This window comes from Didymosphaeria variabile, assembly GCF_027946475.1.
Source record: "Didymosphaeria variabile strain IMI 356815 chromosome Unknown scaffold_2, whole genome shotgun sequence".
NCBI lineage: Eukaryota > Fungi > Ascomycota > Dothideomycetes > Pleosporales > Didymosphaeriaceae > Didymosphaeria > Didymosphaeria variabile.
Genome location: NW_026611621.1, coordinates 3144724 through 3163126, shown reverse-complemented (window position 1 = coordinate 3163126; position 18403 = coordinate 3144724). Strand labels below are relative to the sequence as shown.

At 52.5% G+C, this 18403-nt stretch overlaps 7 protein-coding genes across 7 annotated transcripts; 3 read left to right on the top strand and 4 right to left on the bottom strand.

Annotated features, from left to right (window-relative positions):
* Positions 1-163: 163 nt before the first annotated feature.
* N0V89_002742 (uncharacterized protein) lies at positions 164-1726 on the bottom strand (the record flags this gene model as incomplete). Its single annotated transcript, XM_056211549.1, has 1 exon — positions 164-1726. One exon carries the CDS (start codon positions 1724-1726, stop codon positions 164-166), a length of 1563 nt encoding a protein of 520 aa, XP_056075022.1.
* A 2807-nt stretch (positions 1727-4533) lies between these two features.
* On the bottom strand, positions 4534-5103 carry ERG4_2 (C-24(28) sterol reductase; the record flags this gene model as incomplete). The annotated part of the gene is made up of 2 exons (XM_056211548.1): positions 4534-5031; positions 5095-5103. The coding sequence occupies 2 exons, from the start codon at positions 5101-5103 to the stop codon at positions 4534-4536; spliced, it is 507 nt and encodes a 168-aa protein (XP_056075021.1).
* Positions 5104-5194: 91 nt separating this feature from the next.
* On the bottom strand, positions 5195-6542 carry ERG4_1 (C-24(28) sterol reductase; the record flags this gene model as incomplete). The annotated part of the gene is made up of 2 exons (XM_056211547.1): positions 5195-6285; positions 6539-6542. The coding sequence occupies 2 exons, from the start codon at positions 6540-6542 to the stop codon at positions 5195-5197; spliced, it is 1095 nt and encodes a 364-aa protein (XP_056075020.1).
* Positions 6543-10557: 4015 nt separating this feature from the next.
* N0V89_002739 (uncharacterized protein) lies at positions 10558-13023 on the top strand (the record flags this gene model as incomplete). Its single annotated transcript, XM_056211546.1, has 1 exon — positions 10558-13023. One exon carries the CDS (start codon positions 10558-10560, stop codon positions 13021-13023), a length of 2466 nt encoding a protein of 821 aa, XP_056075019.1.
* Positions 13024-13277: 254 nt separating this feature from the next.
* N0V89_002738 (uncharacterized protein) lies at positions 13278-13743 on the bottom strand (the record flags this gene model as incomplete). Its single annotated transcript, XM_056211545.1, has 3 exons — positions 13278-13419; positions 13473-13675; positions 13738-13743. 3 exons carry the CDS (start codon positions 13741-13743, stop codon positions 13278-13280), a joined length of 351 nt encoding a protein of 116 aa, XP_056075018.1.
* Positions 13744-14842: 1099 nt separating this feature from the next.
* On the top strand, positions 14843-16522 carry PYK1 (Pyruvate kinase; the record flags this gene model as incomplete). The annotated part of the gene is made up of 3 exons (XM_056211544.1): positions 14843-16092; positions 16140-16221; positions 16271-16522. 3 exons carry the CDS (start codon positions 14843-14845, stop codon positions 16520-16522), a joined length of 1584 nt encoding a protein of 527 aa, XP_056075017.1.
* Positions 16523-16882: 360 nt separating this feature from the next.
* Positions 16883-18196, top strand: N0V89_002736 (uncharacterized protein; the record flags this gene model as incomplete). The annotated part of the gene is made up of 1 exon (XM_056211543.1): positions 16883-18196. One exon carries the CDS (start codon positions 16883-16885, stop codon positions 18194-18196), a length of 1314 nt encoding a protein of 437 aa, XP_056075016.1.
* Between the last annotated feature and the right edge of the window lie 207 nt (positions 18197-18403).

Sequence of the window (18403 nt, the reverse complement as noted above, 5' to 3'; positions counted from 1 at the left end):
CGCAGGGAGGGTTCTGGGGGAAGTTGAGCCGATGCATCGAGAAATTACTCGAAAGCTGGGCATGCTATCACCCATCAATTTGACTTTCTATACTACAAATATTGGGTGCCTGCTAGTCATACACTGTACGCCGATTGGGGCCCCTCCTCCTTACACCTCACGATCAGGAACGGCCAGCTAGGAGGATTGAAGGAAGCGTAACGCTGATGTTGCCGTCAATGCTGGTTGCCAACTCCGCTTCTTCGAGATCCCATGGTACCTCAGCATGGCTTCCCACTGCTAATCGGACGAGCTTCACCTTTCCATTGCCTTGACGGACAAGATCCTCATTGGGCCATTTCAAAATCCCCGGCGTATTCATGCCGACACCTAGTTCAAGAATGACTGTCTTTCCCCCGTCACCGCTCAAGACACGTCTTTTGAACTTCTTCCAGCACGTCTCTCCAGCTTGGTAGGGGTTTTGATTAAACCAGTCCGCTGCTCTGACGCAAATGAACAGATCCCCGCCGCAGTTCTCGCACCTCGGCACGGCAGAATCATCTTTCAAGGACTGTGTGACTGGATCTATTAGTGGCAGCGCCTTGTCGAGATATGGTGTTGACGCCCAGTACGATTCTGGCGTGCACTTAGCCACGCATTGGAAGTAGTAATATTGCCCTTGTGGTGTAGACAACTTCGCCTCGTCCCAGCCATTTGCAACGAAGAGTCCGTCTGCATTCGATGTCCTGACATGGACATTGTCGCCAAACGGGTCCAGCCATCCGAGGAGCTGCCCGTACAGCTTGGACCGTTGCCAATTCCGTATCATCTCGAGATGTGTGAAGTAATAGCCCCATTTGACACGGTCTGAGGGCCAATCCACGAAACCAAACACGTCATACAAGCGTTCGAGACCGTACTGGAGGAACGCGGGAAAGTGTTTCTGAAACAATGTGCGGGAAGTGTAATCGAGTCCATCTGCGGCAGAAAGGCCGGCACCTGCACTGACGATGATGATCTCGGCTTCAGCGAGCCAGGAGCGAGCCGTTTCTATTGTCGAACTCGTGAGTGAGAATGCTCTTGCAGGCTCGCCAGTGTTCACAATCCAGGGAGGTCGGGGTTGGTCAAGAAGGGTTTTGTATATTTCGTGGTCATCCTCAGTGTAGGTCACGAAAAGGACGTCCGAGACGGTTGCCTCCGGATGGTGGGCGAACCAGGCTGCAACTGTTCCTACCGCAATACTAGCCGCAAGCCTAGACGGAAAAGCGAATAGGCCTGTCGAGATACCACAAAGAGCCACGCTTTTACCTTCCGATGATTCGGGTAACCTGTCCGCCTCATCGAGGACTGAGTAGTAGCATTGACTAAGCTGTCGTCTCTCAACATCGCTCGGATACGAGCCCCGCTCAAGCTGTGGCCCGACAGTGTGTATGACATAGTCGCAAGGCAAGCAATAAGCTTTTGTGGTGACAGCGTCACCCACGGGCAAGGCGTCCTGATAATCTTGTTTCGCTGAAGCAATATCGAAGCATTCCTGTCGTAAGCGAGGGCCGGCCCAGGAGTGTATCACGTTATCAATGCATCTATGCGTAGGCTGGAAGCAACCGAGCATTTGGGAATTCGCTGCGTTGGTAACGGCTGTTGTACCAGGCGCAAGGGTGGTTATGTCGCCTTTCCATAGCCTTATGGTTACGGGTGGCCTGCCTTCTTCTCGTGGAATGGTGGCTAGACAGAATGTGCTGCTCATCTAAGCTCGGTAAGCTAATAGTATTGTCAACATTCGTATACAGAGGGACTTACTGGGGTGAGCACGCGATGATTGCGCTCGTGAAGCAAGATATCATCGATATCTTGTAACACATTACTGGACAGCTGTGGATACGGTGACCGGATGCAAAGAAGGTGTTTAAGGATTTGTAGGTGCGTCGAAGAGTCGTTGTGGTCAAGATGCTTTAAGAGATGTCGAGTCCGGACGTCGCGAGAATCTGTGATCAGAAACCGCACAGTGCGCTCCAAGATCGCCGACTTGGGAGCCATGCTTCTTACCTTCCTCCTGAAAAAGGAATCCTGAACCTCCTTTATAGAAACATGATTTGGTACATGAAGGGAAATTACGGAGTTCACATCTCGATTTGCCGCTTTCGAACATTTCTGTAACGATTAGTAAAGTGTTTACACATTCGCGGAAACATGCCGCGCTATGCGAAGACGACGGCTTCGGAACTTTCGCACAGGTTTCTGATCGATTCTAAAGCCCATTATTCAAAGAACCACAGATTCCGCACGGCGAAGTGGCAATCAGCTGTGAGTTATTGTGAGTACGATGTGACTAGCGCGGCTTTGTTCGTAGCAGGTTCGGGTCAAGACAATACGTAGCTTCGTTCGTCGATATTCGATTGCTAAAACTAGAGAGACTGATCTCCTGTGCAGTGATTTATTCATCTATCCTCCTGCTATTTATCTATAGTGCACACTTCACCGAAAATGCCCCAAAGTACCATAAATGTGCCAGAATATCAGTATATATCCAAGCGGCATTGCCTTTCAAATTCGTAGCTCCTTCGTAGATCTTAAAGTCTGTCGCCCTCACCGCCTGATTGTTGGGTCTGTTGATGTAGTATTCTGGACTCACATGAGCAAAGTTCATAACGATAGGAGGAATGTTTGGTACGGGATCGTTCCCTAATATGCGGTCACAAAGTCAGTGTGAGTTAAGACAGGTTTAGCGAATACTTTGCGCATGTCTCAGCCTAGCGAGAAAGGAATCTTTCTTCTGGCCGAAACACACATCCACCTTGTACCTGCTGTTTTGCTTACAGTGCGTAATACGGTAATTACCGCCGGGTTGGGCAGTGATGTAGTTTGCGAGCCTGGAGCTAGAGACTCGGGGCGCGCCGAAGGAGTACAAAGTAACAGGATAGCCTGAACTACGCAGATCGGCCGCAGCGAGGGTGGCGATGGCACCACCAAGAGAATGACCTGTTGTTATGATTTGGTAAGATGGGTTGGAAGCTGACAGACTTTTTATGACTGCGGCGACGGCGGGCCGGGAATCGAGCCAGGACTGCCAGAAGCCTTTGTGAGCTGTGCAGCCGGTACACAAATTAGTCGACACGGCCTTGAAGTCCAGGTTTGTAAACCAGTTCTGAATCGAAGCGCTGCCGCGGAAGGCGACAACGATAAGCTTGTGGGTGGAGTCGAGAGCGACGTATCCGGTTACGTCGGTCGCAAGGTCGCTGTGAGGCTGTGAGTAGAAGAACAGACATATACGGAGTGACAGGTGCGTGGCGTCGGAAATCGCATAATCATCAACATTGAGCCGGTGAGGGAGTTCAGAACATTTGACTCACCTGTTGTACTCAACCACACTCGTAGCATTCGCAGCTTGAACAAGAGGACAAGTCCCATCGTTACACTTGATCTGGTCTCCAGGGGAATTGTAGTTGGACCTGCAGTAGGCCGCCGAAGCATACTGTTCGACCAGATTGAAACTTGCAAGCACATCATCGCTAACAGCAGCCACGGCTGCTTGTATTCAGCACTGAGTAGTTTCAAGCGGTGAATTGTTGGTTGATGTTAGTTGGCTTACCTCTTGTCGACTTTAGAGCCGGAACAGCACCCACGCAAAGCAAGCAAACTGAAATGAGCGACAGCAAATTAATCATGTCGAATGATTGTGGAATCAGTGACTGTGGACCTGAAAATCAATTTCTGTTGTTGAACGTTCTAATGTGTTACCTCGTCAATTAAGTAAATGCGAACTGGCGCCGTAACTAGTTTGACTCAATCCTAAAACAGTAAGCGCGGTGAATGCAAGTCCGCGGATCAAGCCACGCGGACATTACATAGCGAGCACATTCCGGAGAGACAAATGCATGAATTTCGTTGGACAAGGCCTCTGTACACGTGTGATCGTATGCACAACTATAATAGTCGTTTTCACAGGGGAAGTGCCTGATACGCGATCTCATTGGCTGAATGTTTAAGGAATGTTGAGCGGCTACGGCGTGGCGCGACGCCATTGTGCCCTACTACGAGCTTGACTCTTATCATTAATTTGTCTAAGAGAAAGGAAGATATTGGGATTGGCAGGCGACTAAGTGGCGTTTTGTGAAGGGCGGATGAAGGATACTCCTGGTCGTAGTGGCTCAGATTGATTTGCCGCCCGCTAGTGCTGCTGTGCACAAAGGTCCGTTTCAATTTATGCGGAGTTCTGAAATGAACAATCATGTACAGATGACAAAAGCGAGAACAAGTATCGAATCGTATCAGGGTGGTCGTGATGTGAGGGATGCGGGAGGCACTGGTCGAATCAATCGATAAATCATTACTATTACTTTGGGGTGTCCTCGAATACACCGAGGTGCCACGTTTTCACGTAACTAGACTAACAATGGGAGGAATATTATGACAAGAATGTGCAAAGAATGTTACAAGTGAGCCTTTCCGAGTCGCTTGCAGAGCCACTCCAACGTAGCGCCGCAACAACACGTCTCAAAAACCCAAGGCCAACCAGCAAGCGTGATTAACAGGGGGGTATTCGAGACAGGAGAATCAATAGACACCCTGTAATGTTGTTACTTCATGCCTCCAGGATGAGACGGGCAGCAATGCACTTACAGGAATGAAGAGATACGGCACCCTCTTCTCGTACTCGGTCCAAGCCTCCCCGTACGTCTTCCTGCACTTCTCAATATCGCGTCTCGCGCGATGGATGATCATACCAGCGAAGAAAACGGAGTAGAACCAGGGGAATGGGCTTTTAAACCCAGTTATGAGACCCCACGATACGGCGAAGAACAAGTCGCATGTGTAATGGATCTTGCGTGCCTTTCCGTACCAGCCATCGCACAGAATACTGTTACCGCGCTTCGTTGGGATGGTCTTAGGGCTGTGGATTTTGCCATACTTGAAGTAAGGGAAAGTCGTACGTTCGTCCACCGCACCACGCTCTTCTTGGCGAAATTGATTCTTCTGGCTATTGGTCGTGTCCCAGATGTAGTAGACACCGAGGTAGGCAACGGTGAGAAGAGCAGTGAACCACACAGGCCACTGGTACTCAGAGGGATGGTGGCGGGCAATGAAGAGGGTACAGTGGCAGTAGGTGAGAGGGACACCGGCCATGTTCCAGAAGATCAGCATGAATCCCAATTTCTCGTAGTACATATCCCTAGGGAAATCAACTTTTTGCGGGAGCATACTTGCAGCGGGAGACTTACCAGGTGGTGATGATCAGATGCTCACCCTTTGAGCAAGCGCCTGCGTAGAGGTAATGCGCGAATAACAGGAAGATAGCCTCCACTGAGACATAGCCATACTGCTCATACTGCTTCAAGCAGGTGCCGAGAGAAAGGAAGAGAAGAATGTACCATGGAATACGAACTTCAAGAAACATCTTGAAATCAAGGATACCAAAGAGGCGAGGGTTCAGTTCCGCACCAAGGAAGAAGTCGTAGATGGGATAGCCAGTCATGCGGATGGTCTTACCACGAACAACGGCTTGGAAGTAGCAAAGGGTAGCGCAGAGGAAACCGGAGATAATGGCGACACTCATAATGTGACCAAACTCATCAACAAGGGTGTACAGCTTGAACACACCCGTAAAGTGCAAGGCCAACGCGATGGCAACGCTGGTGTACAGGGACCACATGCCTGAGCAGTAATAGTCTAGCATCTTGCCTCCTAAGTGAGGGAGCGGCTTGCCCTTCCGGTACACGCCTGGTAAGAGCATGTAAAAGGCCATCTGAACAAGTCCAAATACCCAGTATATCCTCCACGCGCGAGCATTGGGGTACGCCTCGGTTTTAATCAAATCCCACATGTGCTGTGCGAATTGACCCCAGCTTTCGCCGTCAGCAGGTGCTGGGAGCTTGCCATCGTAGAAGTACGCGCCGATCCACATGTAGTACATGAGAGCAGGAAAGCCGATCATCATAGCAGACATGCCGAGGGTTCCACCGAACTCAGTCTCGCCAGAGGTATCGTACGGGCCAAATTCTTCATGCTGCTCACTTGCTGTCGTGACCCTTTTCTCATTCGCATTGCCGTTGGCGTGTCCGTTGGTATTGCCGTTCAATTGTCCATTTGTGCGGTCGTGAAGCCTATTTGCAGCACCGTGGATGCCAGTGGGACGTCCGTTAAGCTTCCCATTGCCATTGAGCGTTGCGTCTCCATTCGCAGCCTTGGTCTCTCTGAACGAAAGCTTCCAAATCGCTTCGGGCTCGGGCGTAGACTCGTATTCGCTGTCGCCATTCGAGATGATGGACTTGCGCGTGTATTTCTTGCGACCGGGAGTCTCCACAAACCCTGGGTTATAAGGTTTGCTGTAATTGTGCATGTTAGCCACGAGGTATATGGATTACCAGGCTGCGCAGCGACTCACCTGGGTGTCTTCCCCGTCTTGCTGCGTGTCATGCGTTCAGACATGTCTGCGGCGGAATTGCACGCGTCAGGGGTGCTGCAGGTACACTTGGTGGCGCACGACAAGGTAAGGACGGTGGAGGGGTTCAATTGGAAGCAGTCAACACAGGTACAAGAACACCGCAAAGAGGGCTTCAACACATGGCCGTGAGCGCTGAGCAGCGACTTTGGGTTCGCAATTGCTGGAATGCAAGGGCGAACAGCGACAGTGTTTGTATACATCGCTAAAAATTAAAATGAGTTTCGGATGAACCAATCAGGGTGGGGTATGGACGGCGGCGGGCACTACCGATCAGGAAAGATGCTCTCGCAATGATGTCATGGATTTTAGAATCTCTTCGTTCAGAGCGATGTGGTCTTTATATACATGCTCCTGTATCACATACTTGCCTCAGGAGTCTTCGATCCAAGAGAAGAACCCAAGACGATGTGATTGTCGCCGTCTCGAACAGGACTAGATCCCGAATATGTTGGGCTACCGGGATCACACCGCGCGGGACCAATTGCAGATGCTGGAGGAAGTCGGAGTCTAGTACGCTTACGGTCATACGTGAAGCGAAACCACTTCTTCCGGCACCTGGCCCAGGACTCCTGGAAACAGTTGACTTGTCTCACAGGCTAGTCCGAAGAATTGCCGGAGGACTGCAGAGATGTTCCGAGGCCCGTACCTGCTTGGGTCCTGTACACCACTGTGACCGATTTCTTATCTTTAACGCGTCTCCAATTCCAAATAAATGCCGTCACATTATTCTGCTGGTGTGATACTTGCACGCCCTCTTATGGGCGGTGTTTCCCTTGCTTCGGATCTGCTGATAGTCGGCCAAACACTCCCAGCAAAATTCGTAGCGGCACCGTGAACCTGAAAGTACACGTCAGGACTGCGGTTTCAACATACGAATTAGTATGACTTACATGTCATATGATCGCAACCTTGGTTCTTCTGAATGTTGAAAGCACAGTTAGGCCCCGGGCATTTCTTACTAAGCTTGTTTATGGCTGCGATGCTGGCTTCTTCTTGAGTTTTTTTCTCGCGCTCGTTCGCGCCGTTCACCCTGTAGGTATAATCATGGCAAGTCTCGCCTTCGTGCCAGTCAACATTATGAGTAAGGCAAGCTTTGTGGCCGCAGGCCACGCATGTGAATATATAGCCATAATCATCGTGTTCTTGCCCTGAGGTGCAGGCCGGGTTGCTGCACCACCTGAAATTGGCGACTTGACCAAGCGCGTCCCGCATGGCAAACGTATCATACTGAAAGAAAACTCCCGGACTTGCATAGGCTTGAACCTCATGGTGTGTGAGGATGACGTTACATGAGGCATCAGGGCATGTGATCCCTTTCCAGCCTTTTGTTGTCAGTTCTGATTCAATCCAGCGGGCGAAGCACGCAGCGCAGGTTTCGGGTTGATGCGCACACTTCGATAAGGAGGGAACATCAGCTATATGAATACATTCACTGCAGACTGCGCAGTCATGCATCAGGGCCGGTGGATTTTTCAAGGCTGGAGCAGCATTACAGTCATAAACCATGTCTCCATCTACTATTTCAGAATCGGAGCTCAATTCAATAGGATCGTCTGGAGTGCCTTGGCCGACTAGGTGACGCAGTGTTGATGCGTTGAATGCTGGCATCAACGAGCTTCGACTCACGCTCAAGTATGGCGGTCTCTTTGACGCTAAATTTCGGACAGTGCTCCCTTCGCTGGTCGGGCTTCGAAAGTCTAGATGGCTTTTGTTTCCATGCTCCAGAGGTATGTGCGGATCATACCTTCCGCTACTTGGGTCATGGAGAAGCATAGCTTGTTCAAAGCTAGGCGAACCCTTGAAGAGCAAGTGCAGATCTTCTCTGATTGCACGATAGTCTCGAGAGATTGGGTCCTTCCCATGGGATGTGTGCGGAAGATCACGCCTCCCGCTATCAGGGTGGTGTCGAAGCATCGATTGCTCATAGCTAGGCGAACCCTGAAATAGCCTTTGTAGGTCTCCTATCGTTGTGCGAAAGGGTTGGGACGGCGGAGGAGGGTTCATGAGTCTTTGCAGGTCTTCTCCCGTCGCACGGTAATCTCGAGAGGGTGAAGGGACGCTTGCTTGGGGTGAATGTAATGTGATATACTGCATCAAACCTCCGTCGTCTACAGCCTTCATCTTTTCACCTTGAACATGAAATTCATCGTCAAGGGTCTGAAGACGTTCAGCTATCTTTTTATCGGTGGACTGCTGATCTATAGCAGACAGTCTCTCAAGCTTTACCGGCGTCGATTGTTCCGCAAATGTCGAAGATGAGCGGCTACCCATGCGAGAAAGATTGAAGGACTGCCGCATAGACCGGCCCGGTGACGAGGTCTGCTCTGAGGCCTCTGTGCGGCGGATATCTGTATTATTGACCGATATTTGGCCTAGACCTGAGAGTGCTTGAACAGGCTTTGATGAAGCAGGAATAGAACTATCATGCGGCCCTGGGTCTGCGACATCTTCAGCTTGACGGTAAGTAGATCTTCGCTTCTTCTCCTTGCTCTGTCGTCGATCTGTGATAGGATTCGTCCTTTCTCTGATAGCGCGCCTTCGTTTGGGGCATTCCTGATCCATGTTTTTGACCTCCAAGGCAGATTGCTCAGATGTCGATAGTGATGGCGTCTCCGAAGGTTGTAGGCAAGCGGAGGTCGAACGTACCCTACTATGGTTCGAGAGCGAGTCTTGCAGTTCGGAGGACTGGATGAGCACCGGGAGAGACGGTGAGCCAGCCTTGTAGCTCCCAGGTGACGGCGCTGCCTCGCCCGGTCGAGAGACAAACGCCAAACGAGGTGAGAGACCAAAATCTACGCCGGCAGATGGTGCGGTGAAGCGTGGGCTCGAGACGGTCGGTACTTCATGCGATGCAGGAGGTTGTTGAAGAATTGGCAGGAGCGACGCCCGATCTTCACTCGTGAAAGAATCAATAGAATTCCTTGACAGCAAGTCCGGAGAACTGGGTGAAGTTGAGGGCGGTTGTTCAAGGAGCGAACGCTTCAAGAACTTGCTGGCAGGAGAGATGCGAGAGGGTTTGGTGCTACTAGACGAACAGCTCCCAATGGTCTCTAGGCGTGTAGCCGATGTCTTCGTATCGGTGAACGCCACCCCTATCTGGCTCACAGCCCTCCGGCTAGGGTCCGGACGTCGCGTTTGTCCTTTTGGACTGTTCTCACCGTGTGATCTCCAAGGATATGCGTAGCCAACAAGCTGTCTTGACAATTCAATACCATAATCCCACATTCTCCGCGGAAGCAACAACAAGAGGTATAGCATGAGTTAATCTGAAAGACAGAGATGGATGTAGCTTAAAGCTCCAGAAAAAAGGTGCTTGAGTGCTATCAAGATACACGGAAGGGAGGCTAAGCAGGTGTAAGGCTGAATCCCTCGGGCACAGCGATGGCTGAGTTGAGCGGTGCTCATCGGCATGCTGATACCGTTGGTTGAAAAGAAATCCAAAACCAATCCAGACCAATACGAGGAAAACTTTGGAAATGAGAGGGCATATGTGGTAGGCTTTTTGCAGAACCGTGGAACAGCCTCTCTTCGAGCGCGCATCACGACAGAGCTTGAACCAGGGGAATGGTGCATTGAGATATGTAAGTGTCCAAACAGTTGAGGCGCGGCAGAAATCGATCTCGGTGCTAGCGGATGTACACCGTGACCTGAAGACACAAAGTACCTTGCAGAGGCGTCTCGCGGCGGCCAAAGCCGCGCATGTTCTCCATCAGTGGGCCGTCTACGCGCAACTGCGTTGAACAAACAAAGCAGGAAAACGGACAGGCGCACTCCAGATTTGAAGACTTGTGTGGAAAGCTGGGGAAGATGGTAGAGCAAGAGTTGCTAACGATCTACGAGGGTGCCACCCAGATGGCTCTAGGGCAGGAGCAGCCCTGCAGGTGCCCAGGTGGCCGGGCGTGCACGTGGTTTCCCGTCGCGCTCGCGAAGCGCACCGCCCAGGCTTCCATCACCACACCCGAACATGTCCCCAACGTGAAAGGCGGCTCGCCGCGCCCTGCCCGCTCGCCTGCGATCCGGCCCACATGATCCTGCACAGTTCAGCTCACAAGAGCGCCACTCCGTGCACTCAACCCTTACCGTGACGCCTCCCTCAACCACCCGCCCATCGCGATACCCGTTGTGCGCGGCACATGATGTGGTTCCTCGAGCACGAGATCCTCTTTGGAGGAAAGGGCGTCTGGTTGCGGCCTGGATCGCAGCAGCTTTTCGGTCGTACAAAGAGCACCGATGGAGATGGCTCAGCGGGCAAGAACGTCTTCATAGATAACAAGAATGTGTCACGCAAGCACATGATGATCAAAGTCATGGACGTCCCACCTGCGGACGGGACGAAAGTGCACAAGAGGTCCCAAATTGAGATCACAGACTTCAGCTGCAGACAAGGTACAGTGGTCGATGGTGACAGAACGTTGAAAAGCTGCAAGCAGCCGGACGGCAGCATCGCGGAGGACACTACCACGCTCAACGGCACCGAGCACACGATCAGACTGTCAAGTTCGTATCCTCCATTTACGATAAAATGGCAAGATATCATCTTCACGTATGCCTCAAAAGAAAAGAAAGGCGCCTCCCAGTCGCAAGGCAGTACACGCAACGCCGAATTACATGCAATGGATATCAAGACATCGACTGAGTTTTTATATGGCAAGACCACCCATGTGGTATCGCAGAAGAGGAACCTGCCGAAGGTCCTGCAGGCATTAGTCTCTGGCACGCCTGTAGTCACGGTTGACTATATTGATGCCGTCCTGAGCGCAGCAGCACAGATCACGGATCCAGAGGGCAACTATATACCTTCGCAACTGGAGGAAGACTTCGAAACGTGGTGGCCTCAAGAGAAGGAATATATCCCACCCGCTGGCCAGGAGCCAATTCCCCGTCCCGATCAGATGCTCGCCCCGGACCCAGCTCGCTCGGAAGTCTTTTCGGGACTGACGTTCATTTTCCTGAATGAAGCACAGCATACTAGCTTGCACCAGGTTGTTGCTGGCGGCGGTGGAAAGGCGTTATTGTTTGATATACGTCTGGGCGAATCGACGGTGGAAGAGTATGTTGGCTACGTGAGAAGCGTTGTAGGCCAGAAGCGTCGTGGGAGGGCCAGCAAGGATGGCCTTCCGGTGGTTACCATTCGCCTTCCCACTTATCCAGAGGAACTAGAAGACTGGGCAACTACCTTCGTTACTGGCGTGGATCGATCTTTGAATCAACGTTCCATTCTGCAAAACGAGTTTCTTGATGCCATCATCGCCAACGACGCATCCTCCTTACGTCAACCTCCCACCGACACAGAGATCAGTCCTAGCGTGCCGGAAACCACACCAACACAACAATCCTTGCGCGAGCCGATCCCATCATCGCAGTCTCGAGCTCAATCGCAAGATCTCGAGCCTAGCTCGCTTCCAGCAGATGGGCCAGTCAGGACTAATCCACGTAAACGACCTGCTCGACGTGCTGTTACTAGTCGCTTCACTGGTTTTGATGATTACGAGCCGCCTCCTAAGATGCAGAAGACCGAACACACCCAGGTACAGGATACACCCATGGAAGATGTTCAACGCCCTAAACAACAGTCCGTACCGGAGTATGAGCCTGCAATGCAATCACAAATTCCGCTAGCGGATCAGACGCAGCGCACTTCTCGTTCACAACCACAAAACACTGTAGACGCGTCGAGTAAGATAGACCAAATGTTCCCCGCTTCTGCTCGTTTCAGGAAAAAGCGGGAAGCTACTCAAGCTCCTGCTGCCGCTGCGTCGGTCCAACCTGAAACTTTAACCGAACCTGCCCCGGACAAGACACAAATGCGTCTTGAGCGACTAAAAGTCATGCAAGAGCAGCGAGATGAGAAAATGAAGCAACATATCAATGTCAAAGAAGAAACCCGCAAACGTATGGCCGAAGAAGAAGAAAGACGCAGAGCTGAAGAGGAGCAGACGAGAGCAGACTTAGAAGGCGTCGACATATCCACACTGCACATAGACATCGAGATTCTAGACATGAAGATTCGTCCCCGCGAAGATAGAACCTTCGTGCGGACCCAGCTTCATGGTGAGGGATGGCACCCCGAGTGGGATGGGAGGAAGAATTTCAAGAAATTCAGACGTCGTGGCACCGACAAGGACGCAAGGACACAGTCGCAGAAAGTGATTGTTACGCTGAAACCGGCCCCGCCGAGAAAGGGTTTTGGTGACTCTATGGTCATGGATGAGGTAGCACCCGTCAGGACCGCAGAGGATGAGAAACTACTGAGGCGCAGACTTGGTGGTCGACTACCAGAAAACGACGACGAAAGACCGATCGGTTTCCAGAGAAGGAGACGTGCCAAGCCAACAGAAGCTGTCGACGTTGAAGACAGCGGGCCAGACGAGGAGGAATCGCCGAGGGCTAGTGGATCCATGATCAGAAAGAGTGGTCGGACGCAACGTGTGGTTGAGACTCAATTCGAAGACACCCAAATTCAGAGGCAATCAAAGAAGCGTGCAGGTGGCACTCTAACCGTTGCAGCTGGTCAGCCATCAGCCAAGAAGAGCCGGATTGGGAACGAGGATAGTGATGAAGAGGAGGGTGGCTTTAGATTCAGGAAGAGAGCTAAGGGATAGTCACACTTTAGACGAAAGCAACCGGTATATACCAAAAACTCTCTGTAGGACATAATGAATTGAGTATAGTGCATGCATCTAACCAGGTTGACCAGCCTGAAGCACCCAACGCCATCCTTCCTGTTTAAATTGATCCATGAAGTCGAAAAGCCTGCATCCATGCTGATCCATAACACATCAAGGCTCCCTAGTTGGTATCAAAGCCCACTCCTGCATGCCTGCATCTTTGTCGCCGGTTCTTCAGGGTGCTTTCCTCAACGCTTCCGCTCGAAGTATCCTGACGTGCCGAAAACAGCGACGCTCTGGTCCATGGTCCACTCGCCCACCCAGAGGTAGTTGTCGATCCACTTCTTCAGGCCGGGTGTCTCGGTAAAGTTCTCTGATTTCACACTGGGACTATCAGCGGGGAGCCCGTATGTTAGCTTCACGTTCTTTGTAGATAGGAGGACTACGGAGGGAATTTGGTATGCGGATTGGGCATGCGCTTGGAGAGGGAACGTACGTGAGGCCAGTGGAGCGTCGCACGCCGGCAAGGAAGGCGGATACTGCGAACGTCAGCTTTCGGAAGACTGGAATCCATATCCTTTGTATGTGTACTCAAGACTGCATCGAAGGCATAGTGGGCAACCTTGCCGAGCTGCGGAGGTGTGAGCTATCGAGGTACACCGGGTGGACACGTTCAGAGCGGGCCTCGGGCATCATGGAATTACGTACAACCATGTTTGCGGCGCGGCCAGAGGAGATGTTCTAGTGCAAAAGGTGCAAAGGTGTCGAGTGGTACGAGGGGTCGTGGTAGATCGCGTGCGCAAGGTCCAAGATCGAGGTGCCTGATGCAGGTGAAAGCGTGGCTGGGGCTCTGCGGCGCCGGGGAGCTGAGAGTCACATGTCATCTGAAGCGGTATGGGACCCTTCTCCAATAATGGGTCCCAGCGCGGTGGGCGAGCGGATGCGGGTGAGTTAGGAACGGGGACTCTCCCGAGCACGAGCAGACATATATAAACCCTCGGATGCCATGCTGCAGTTGTATAGACGATGAGCTCCCCACTGTATACATCCGCGAAACTGCTCACGATGTCGCCCACTCATGCCGCGCCCGCAAGCTGCTCACGGCAAAACTTGAGCAAGAACCCCATCGCTTAGCCATGGACTGATAGTCTGTTTCACACGGTTCGTTGGCCCAGGACACACAACATGACGGCAGTCTCTTCAAGGATCTGGGTTGCCTGGCCGTTCGTCCACCGTGCTCGCTCCGCTTTCGCCGCCCACAAGCTACCCACCAACATCGGAATCTACTAGTAGCGCCGCCGCGCGAAACAAATCTGTTCCATGACAGCCGGCCGTGGAAACACTGGACGGGGGTCGCCATGAGCAAAAAGATGTTGTCCTGGCGAGTGTGGGCTTATCTGAGCATCTTGGCTGCGCCGTGATGCAACGCGTGGGTGGGGTGCGAATGGCAGCAAAAACAATGAGCGTAACACGGCGCCGACGGCCCTGCATCCTGTCCAATGTTGCTTAGTACAGGCTGGATGTCACTTGGTATAAGACGCACATAATCCCGCGGTCGCAGAGCTCCTATCAAACTCTGCCTTTCTGCACGCTGTCGCACTGACCCTGTGAACTCGCGCTGCCCCACTACGACGCTCCAAAATAAAGTGAGAGCTCTAGCTGCTCGACCCCTCCCAACAGTCCAACACTTCGCTGGTGAGTTCGGCCCCACGATCCCCTACACCACCACAATTGGCCTTTGTCTGATTTTCTCCAAAGGTGCCGAACCCCCTCTTTCCGTAGCACCCAGAATCCCGAGACTTCCGCTCCCACCATGGCCAACGCGCTCGACCACCTCAACGCCGGCCGCACCAGGATCGAATGGCTCTCGCAGCTGAACACCGAGTATGCGCCCGCGAAGGAGTACCGCCGCACATCCATCATCGGCACGATTGGTCCCAAGACCAACTCTGCCGAGAAGATCAATGCCCTCCGCCGGGCTGGTCTCAACGTCGTGCGCATGAACTTCTCGCACGGCTCCTACGACTACCACCAGTCTGTCATTGACAATGCGCGCAAGGCCGAAAGCACCCAGGCGGGCCGGCCGCTGGCCATTGCCCTTGACACCAAGGGCCCTGAAATCCGTACCGGTAACACGCCTGGCGACGAGGATATCCCAATCGGCGCGGGCGATGTCATGAACATCACCACCGACGATGCCTACGCTACCAAGAGTGACAACAAGAACATGTATGTCGACTACAAGAACATCACCAAGGTGATCGAGCCTGGCCGCATCATCTACGTCGATGACGGAGTCCTCTCGTTCAAGGTTCTGGAGATCACCGACGAACAAACGCTCAAGGTCGAGTGTGTGAACAACGGCAAGATCTCTTCTAAAAAGGGCGTCAATCTTCCCAAGACCGACATTGATCTTCCCCCGCTCTCCGAGAAGGACAAGGCCGATCTGAGGTTTGGTGTCAAGAACAAGGTCGACATGGTCTTCGCATCATTTATTCGTCGAGGTAGCGACATCACTGCCATCCGTGAGGTTCTCGGTGAGGATGGCAAGGATATTCAGATCATCGCCAAGGTCGAGAACCAGCAGGGTGTGAACAACTTCGACGAGATTCTAAAGGAGACGGACGGTGTCATGGTGGCCCGTGGTGACTTGGGTATCGAGATCCCCCCGAGCCAGGTTTTCATTGCGCAGAAGATGATGATCACCAAGTGCAACATCGCCGGAAAGCCCGTCATTTGCGCTACACAGATGTTGGAGTCCATGACCTACAACCCCCGCCCTACCCGCGCCGAAGTGAGTGACGTCGGCAACGCCGTTCTCGATGGTGCAGACTGTGTCATGTTGTCTGGTGAGACCGCCAAGGGCAACTACCCCGTGGAAGCAGTGACTATGATGCACGAGACTTGTCTGCTCGCTGAAGTCGCTATCCCCTATGTGAACGCCTTCGATGAGCTGAGGAAATTGGCCCCTGTTCCTTGCCCGACCACCGAGACTTGCGCAATGGCAGCTGTCAGCGCGTCCCTGGAGCAGAATGCTGGCGCGATCCTCGTTCTTACCACCAGGTAAATTGAGATGTGTACTTCAACCCTCACAAAGCTAACAAATCTAGTGGTACCACTGCCCGTCTTGTATCGAAGTACCGACCCGTCTGTCCCATCATCATGGTTACGCGTAACGCGATGGCCGCCCGGGTATGACCACCACACCCACTTTTCGATAGTCTAAAGCTAATCATGATAGTATTCCCACCTTTACCGCGGCGTGTATCCCTTTTACTTCCCTGAAGAGAAGCCCGACTTCAAGTCATCTCCATGGCAGGAGGATGTTGATCGCCGCCTCAAGTGGGGTATTATGAATGCAGTCAAGCTCGGCGTGCTCAGCAAGGGCGATGCTGTCGTCTGCGTTCAAGGCTGGAGAGGCGGAATGGGTCACACCAACACCCTCCGCATTGTTCCCGCTACCGAGGACTTGGGTCTTGACCAGGAGGCTTAGATACGGAATTTCGGCCTTGCGTAATGTTTGCATGTAAGTCACGTCTAACATGAGATGATTCGAGCTAGACTGTGAAGGAGGAGATGAGGACCAACAGGCGTAATGGACAAACGGGGATCATGATAGCGTAGTAAATGAGATGAACACATGGAAATTTCAACCTTTCATGCTTGCAGATTCGTGAGGTGTCTTTCGCAATATGGCCCATGTGTCATCTCAAAGTTCCTTCATTCACTACAAAGACCCGGCGAGGCTTAGCTTAGTCACCCGGCGCGGCTTCAGGCAGGTGCCAAGCAGTGTTGCGACTACAAAGAACACTGGCACAAGCCATACTTGTGCCGCCCACACAACTCCGCCAACATGGACATTGCCGCCTTAGTTAACCCTGTGTCAGAGGCACTCCCGCGGCGCTCGCCGTCGGGTTCGCATAACACCATACTAGCGCCGAGCCCTGCGCTCTCGAGCGCGACTCTCCCGGCCACTCCTAGACAGTCACACACCAGCCTTATGAGTCGCAAACGCAAGCGACACGACCCAAAGCCCATCTGGGCCGTTCGCGAGGACGAAGTCTACGACGGCAAGACACTCCAACAAGATATCAACGAACGCCAGCGCCAGCAACCTCCCAAACCGCATCCGCAATCGCAATCGCAACCTCCACCGCGACCGCAGCCCTCCCAATCACAACCACCGCCAGTCGCATCGCGCAATGGCCAGTCGCAAGCCCAACCGTCGAGTACTCCGCACCCTACAGCGTCTGCGGCTCTAGCAGGCTTCGAGCGGCCCATATCCCACGATCCGCGCGTCTACGACGAGATACAACGTAAAGTATGTGATTTCCTCTTTACAAACATCATCGTCAATGATCGAATACGGGCGCTGCTTCAGGAGGCGCCAGATACGACTGTGGAAGTGGAGGCCCGTTGGGGACATATTGTTTGGCGCGAATCAGATCTGCGCCTCACAGGAGTCCACAGCACTGAATGTGTGCTCCATCCCGGAGTCAGCCAAAAGACCAAGTTTGAGAGCACGATGGACCTCCAACAGCATCAGCAAATGAACAAGTACCTGAACAAGCAGGTATTCCAATCCAAACCTGGCAACCCAAATAACCGACCGGAAATCCAATATAAACACACTAGACTCGTTGACCAGCAATATGAACTTGACTCAGAGGCTTTGTCTCGGCTTTCTCCCGCGGCACAGAACATCCTCAGGGCCAGCAGCAAGCAAGAACGCATACGCGTGTCGCGCGACCAGAAGACGGGTGAGATTGTCGCAGCGATCATCAAGCACAAAGTGAACAACCTCGAGATTAGTTCGCCACAAACGGAATGGGACTATCGAATTGGTGTCAACATCGAAATAGTCTTCCCAGGGCCTTTAGGTGGCCTGCAGGAGGTGGTTGAGAAGGGCAGAGGGGTTGAAGCGATGAAGCGCTACAAAGACCGCATGTCGTACTCATACCAAGATGCGTTTCAGATCGATTTGACCCAGGTCACGCAGGATAATCAAAGGATCCACGAACTTGAGCTGGAGTTGGACTCAAATGTCCTCCTTGAGCAGGGTGACCGAGTGAGGAATCAGCAGCCAAACGACTTCGAGCCTCTGATCAACGGGATGATCAACAATCTGAGGGTCCTGTCGCGCGAAGTTACACCTCCCAAGCGGTAGTGTACCATTGACGCGGTGGGAGCGAAGACTGGCAACTGTCATGTTGACGTTGAGGCTCTGATTCAAAGTGCTGGGCTTGCCGGTGCGCAAGGCTACCGACGAGTTGCCAGATTAGCTCGCAGCGACGGCACGTATTATTAGTATTTGTACTCTTCCGAGCCTTGGGCTGTTCGAGCATCCTGGGCTTCGGTCACGAGTCTGGTCTAC